The sequence below is a fragment of the Cajanus cajan genome, chromosome 8 (genome assembly GCF_000230855.2).
Source record: "Cajanus cajan strain Asha chromosome 8, NIPB_CcT2T_4, whole genome shotgun sequence".
Taxonomy (NCBI): Eukaryota; Viridiplantae; Streptophyta; class Magnoliopsida; order Fabales; family Fabaceae; genus Cajanus; species Cajanus cajan.
In genome coordinates, this window is record NC_138524.1 from 33501750 (window position 1) to 33508094 (window position 6345).

General features: G+C 40.5%; 1 protein-coding gene across 1 annotated transcript; it reads right to left on the reverse strand.

Annotated features, from left to right (window-relative positions):
- Positions 1–2817: 2817 nt before the first annotated feature.
- LOC145950432 (uncharacterized) lies at positions 2818–3963 on the reverse strand. The gene is made up of 2 exons (XM_083061520.1): positions 3872–3963; positions 2818–3571 (listed from the first exon to the last, which is right to left on the reverse strand). Exons 1-2 carry the CDS (start codon positions 3961–3963, stop codon positions 2818–2820), a joined length of 846 nt encoding a protein of 281 aa, XP_082917646.1.
- Positions 3964–6345: the final 2382 nt, after the last annotated feature.

Sequence of the window (6345 nt, forward strand, 5' to 3'; positions counted from 1 at the left end):
CTGTAGAAAATATTCTTCTTAAGGAATTTGATTACTATTTTAGCATCCGTTTTTTATGTTGGGATAGCCTCTACCCATCTAGATACATATTCCACTGCCAGAAGGATGTACTCATTGGAAAATAAAGTTGCTAAAGGGCCTATAAAGTCAATCCCCCAGCAATCAAAGACTTCCACTTCTTGAATGTTCTGCAATGGCATCTCATGTCTCTTGGAGATATTTCCACTCCTTTGACAGCTATCACATCTTTGTACATATCCATAGGCATCCTTGAATAAGGTAGGTCAAAAGAACCCAGACTGGAGGAACTTAATTGTTGTCCTTTCACCATTAAAATGACCTCCGTATTGTGAGTTGTGGCAATGCCATAGAATGTCTTTGGCCTCCTTTTTTGTAACACACCGTCTCAACAAATTGTCAGCCCCAATCTTGAACAAATGAGGATCATCCCACACATACAACTTGGCATCATTAATCATTTTTTTCTTTGGTGCCAATTTAGATCTTCAGGGATGACTTCAGCAGCTTTAAAATTAGCCATGTCTGCAAACCATGGCCTTTCTTGGATTGACAGGAGTTTTTCATCCGGGAATTCCTCTAATAGCTCTAGTTCTAGTGTAGTCACCTCATTATTCACTAGTCGGGAGAGATGGTCTGCTACATTGTTTTCACAGCCTTTCTTGTCCTTGATTTCTAAATCGAACTCCTGCAACAACAGTATCCACCTTATTAGCCTAGGTTTGGAGTCAGACTTAGTTAACAAATATTTAATTGCAGCATGATCAGTGAAAACAATAATTTTTGAACCAATCAGATACGCTCTAAATTTTTCCAGTGCATATACTATGGCAAGAAGTTCTTTTTCAGTTGTAGCATAATTAGCTTAAGTGTCATTTAAAACTTTACTTGCATAGTGTATCACATGGAAAACTTTCTATTTTCTTTGACCTAGCACTGCTCCTATAGCATATTCACTGGCATCACACATAAGTTCAAAACCAAATTGCCAGTTAGGAGCAGTGATCACTAGTGCAGAAGTGAGTTTATTTTTCAAGGTCTCAAAAGCATATAAACAGTTTGCATCAAATTAAACGGGGTATCCTTATTTAGCAAGTTGCTCAATGGTTTTGCAATCTTGGAGAAATCCTTGATGAATCTTCTGTAGAACCCAGCATGTCCTAAGAAGCTTCTGATTCCTTTAACATTGACTGGTAGGGGTAATTTCTCAATGACTTCAATTTTGGCTTTGTCCACCTTAATCCCCCTGCAAAAAATCTTGTGGCCTAAGACAATGCCTTCAGTCACCATGAAGTGACATTTCTCCCAATTGAGCACCAAATTGGTTTCCACACACCGCTTCAGTACGGTGTCTAAATTTCCCAAGCAAGTATCAAAAGAAGACCCAAAAACTGAGAAGTCATCCATGAAAACTTCAATGCATTTTTCCACCAAGTCAGAGAAGATAGCAAGCATGCACCGTTGAAACGTAGCTAGAGCATTACACAACCCAAATGGCATTTTCCTGTAAGCAAAAACACCAAAAGGGCATGTGAAGGCTGTTTTCTCTTGATCTTCTGGATCCACTACAATCTGATTATAAACTGAATATCCATCCAAAAAACAATAGTATGCTTGCCCCGCTAACCGTTCCAACATTTGATCCATGAAGGGCAAAGGGAAATGATCTTTTCTTGTGGCCTTGTTCAATTTCCTGTAGTCTATACACATCCTCCAACCTGTGACAGTCCTTGTGGGGATCAATTCATTCTTTTCATTATGGATTAAAGTCATTCCACCCTTCTTGGGAACTACTTGCACAGGACTGACCCACGCACTGTCTGAGATAGGATAGATCATCCCTGCCTCCAACAATTTTTGAACCTCCTTCTTTACAACTTCTTTCATGGTTGGGTTCAAACGCCTCTGAGGTTGAGCCACAGGCCTATAGTCCTGCTCCATATGAATTTTGTGCATGCAATAAGAGGGATTAATTCCTTTCAAATCAGATAGGGTCCAACCTATGGCTTCTCGGTTCAGCTGTAACACCTCAATTAACCTCTTCTCCTCATTGTCAGAAAGGGAGCTACTGATGATGACTGGTTTATTGTTACCCTCTTCAAGAAAAACATATTTAAGATGTGAAGGCAGAACTTTCAATTCTAACTTTTTCTCTTCAGACCTCAAACTCTCATGAAATTCTTCAAATTTTATATTTCTTTCAAGAACTTCTTTGGTTGAGTTCAAGTTCCTTAAGCAGGCCTCAATTTCTTTCTCCTCTTCATCATTCAAAAACTCGAAAGCTTCAATGACGGATTTCTCCAAAGAGCTTTGACTATGTATTTGACTTGAAGCGGCAAAGATCACATCATCAAGTATATCCACCCTCATACAATCATTTTTATCATTGGGGTATTGCATGGCTTTAAAGACATTGAAATTTACTTCCTCATCTTGGACTCTCACTTTTAACTTTCCATCATCCACATCAATAATAACCTTGGCGGTTTTCATGAAAGGCCTACCAAGTATTAGAGGAACCTCTATGTCCTCTTCCATGTCCATTACCACAAAATCCACCAGGAACATGAACTTGTCCACCTTGACCAACACGTCCTCCACCACTCCATGAGGATACTTAATTGATTTGTCAGCTAACTGTAATGTCATCCGAGTAGGTCTAGCCTCCAAATCTCCTATCCTTCTTATCATAGACAAGGGCATCAAGTTAATGTTGGCCCCTAAGTCCAACAAGGCTTTACCCACAGGTAGTGTACCTATGGTTACAGAGATTGTGAAATTGCCTGGATCCTTAGATTTCTAAGGTAAGGACTTCTGAATGATTGCGCTACAACCGGCCTCCAACTCAATAGTTTCTTCTTCAATGAATCTTCTTTTCTTTGATAATAACTCCTTCATAAATTTAGCATAAGTTGGCATTTTCTCTAAGGCTTCTAAAAACGGAATATTAATTTGCAACCTCTTAAAAATGTCTAGAAACCTTGCAAATTGCCTTTCTTTGTCTTTTCTTGAAGGGGCATGTGGGTATGGAAGATTCTTTGCAGGTGGGGCTTTCCCAACTTCCTTCTTAATCTCTTTTTTCTTTTTCTCTATTTCTCCACTCACTCTCTTATTCTCCACCTCTTCCACTACACTCTCCTCATTGTCTTCTGCCCTGCTATTTTCTTTCATCATATTTTCTTGTCTATCATTTTGCTTATTCTCTCCAAACTTCTTCCCACTTCTTGTAGACACAGCCTTACAATGCTCCTTGGGATTTGTTTGTGTATTAGCGGAGAACGATCCACTCTGCTGGTCTGCTAACTGTTTGGCCAATTGTCCCACTTGCACTTCCAAATTTTTAATTGAAGCATCTGTATTCTTTTGGTTTTGGAGGGATAATTGCATAAATTTCTCCAAGGTATCTTCTAGCTTGGTAGTTCTTTCATACAACGGTGGGTGTTGTTGTTGTGGAGAGTGAAGTCTACTACTTGATGCACCTATGTCATGTTTCCCTCCAAATTGAGCATTATTGTTTCTCCACCCTTGGTTGTACGAGCTAGGATAAGGATTGCTAGATAAATTTTAACGTCCTTGGTTCCCCATATAGTTGACTTCTTCACCTTGGGAGCCACTAGGAGCTTGACAATAGCCATTGGAATGATCACCTCCACAAAAATAACACCGCATAACTTTTTGAGTTTGGCAAGGGTTAGCATGCATGGCTTGGAGTTGTTGAGGTAATTTAGCCATTTGTTGATTGAGAGTTTCGATTTGTTGAGTAAGAAGCTTATGTTGAGCTAAGAGGGCGTCTTGAGTGCTTAATTCTAATACCCCCCTCCTTTGTGCTTGACCCCTCCCATGTTGGCTTCACAAGTCAGTAGATGCCATAGACTCAATGATTGTGATAGCTTCATCGGCAGTCTTGAACAAAACAGAGCCACCAAAAGAAGCATCCAAAATCATCTTTGTTTGTGGTTGTAAACCATTACAAAAATTCTAAACTTGCATCTCTATATCAAAACCATGATTGGGACACTTCCTAAGCAAAGCTTTATCTCTCCCATGCCTCACATAAGGGTTCATCAACTCCTTGCACAAATGTAGCAATAGTGGCCTTGGCCTCCGTATTCTTGGATGGTGGGAAGAATCGAGCCAAAAATTTTATCTCCACATCCCTCCAACTGGTTAGACTTTGGTTGGGCTGTGATTGGAGCCAAGCCTTGGCCTTCCCAGTGAGAGAGAATGGAAATAGCCTCATGAACAAAGCCTCTTCGTCATCCCCAGAAATTCCAACTGAGCCACACAACTCATAGAAGGTGTACAAATGAGTATGTGGGTCTTCATGATCCAACCCGGCAAACTGATGAGAGCTTATAAGTTGTAAGAGGCCTGGCTTCATTTCAGCAATCTTCTCATTCATAGCAGGCCTCACCATGCTAGAGAAATTTCGGGGGCTGGTATATAGAATAGAATCCCCAATAGTTCTCCTTGGAGGTTGATTAAATGGATTATGATGCTCTTCTTCATCCATTTCTCCTTCTACAGCTAGATCAAAATGTTGAGTAGTGATAGTTTGAGAGGATGAAGTTTGGTGGGTGACTTGTTGATTTAGTAGCCATTGTCTTCTTGTGTTGCTATTGTTTCTCCTGGCTGTTTTCTCAATCTCTAGATCACTAAGCAAAGGTTCCGAAGAAATAACCAGTCTTGTTCGGATAGTACCCTGCATACACAACAACACACCAGATACTAGAGCAACAAGTTAGCCCACAAATAAGATAAAGTAAAATAAAATATTGGTTTACAAGAAAGAAAATTCAAGAATAAAGAATGGAGTCTAGTATAACTATAATTGCACAATTGCCTTGTATTGAGACACAAGTCCCCGACAACGATGCCAAAATTAAACCAATTTGTTTAAAAACCCTTGTCGCCACCCGCCGAAACGGACCTTGGCATTCGCGACGATGGTCGGACTCGTTTTAAGTTTTGAAAAGTGGTGGATTGTTAGAACGACTTATTCTCAAACTGAGACCTCATCGAACTAACAATTTTAAATGATTCACCAATCCATATTAATCCCAAGCGGGACCCTCCATGGATTAGTGGTTTTCACAAAAAGAAGGGTTCTTGGAGTCGCCACCAATGTTTTACTCAAAACATTGGAAAAAGATATAAGGCAATTGATTTCATAAATCAACTTTGGCCATTACAACCAGAGTCGGGTAAGGGAGTCGGTTACGTGCGGGGAAGGTGTTAGCACCCCACAACGCCCCTTTCGGGTTCCCTATGACGGATTATTTCATAAATAACAGTGTAAAATTACTAAATTACCCCTATTTATTATAAACGGCTATGAATAAGATATCTACATGATGAATAAATTAAACATGCGATGCAACAATCAGAAAGCAGTAAAAGAAAGGATTTTGAAGAAGAAACCTTTGAAGCGTGCTTTTATATATATTCAAATGTTAGGAGGCTTTTTGGCGCTCCCTCCCACTACACGCTCGCTCGCTCCTTCCCTAAAAATTAATCTTTACTATGGAAATCAAAAAGATTTCCCTTCGACTAGTTCGAATTCTCAAGCTAAATGCTCAGAACTCAAGAACTTCGTCGAATCGGCTCTCGGAGAGAATTCTAGGGCAGAACACTGCTCAAAAACCCCAGAATACTCAAGAAGAGAGTCCAAGAAGTGTGGAAAAGTGTAGAATGACGTCCAAATGACGTCCTATATATAGGAGTGAGGCGCAGTACGGCCTCTGACATCAATACGGCCCGTACTGAAGATTTGAACTACAGTACGGCCGTATTGAATTCAGTACGGCCGTACTGAAGTTTCAAAAACTTCAGTACGGCCGTATTGGTTTCAGTACGGCCGTACTGAAGTTCAAAAACTTCAGTATGGCCGTATTGGGTTCAGTACGACCGTATTGTAGTTCAAATTATTTAGTACGGCCGTACTGAACTTCTAAGAGGCCGTATTGAGCTTCAATTCTCCCACATCCTTATTTTAAGCTACTCTAAGACCTCTAAACCTACAGATAATCATCCTAGGGTCTTCCAAGAGTCCTTCTGGTTGACTTTCCTTCGGTCTTTGAGAGTCTTCGAGTCTTATTTCCGACCCGGACAATTTTAGGGGTCTACAGCTGCCCCCCCTTTACTTAGTCAAACGGCTTTTTGGTGTACCGGTTGACAAGTAAAGGAGTTGACCCAATTGTCCGGGGAATAAGCCATCCTTCCGACTTGTAGTGTCTTCCGGTGGAAAATTGTTGAGTAGCCTCTCCAGGTAGAGTATTAGTCTTCGCCTCTCCAGGCTCGTGCATACCTCGATGCTTCTGACAACCT

What these genes read in the sequence shown, in the direction of transcription:
- LOC145950432 (XM_083061520.1), bottom strand. Translation starts at nt 3,963, where the DNA reads ATGATTTTGGATGCTTCTTTTGGTGGCTCTGTTTTGTTCAAGACTGCC. An exon ending in TCTATGGCATCTACTGACTT is followed by an intron (nt 3,572 to 3,871) that starts GTGAAGCCAACA and finishes AAATTTATCTAG; the next exon opens with CAATCCTTATCCTAGCTCGT.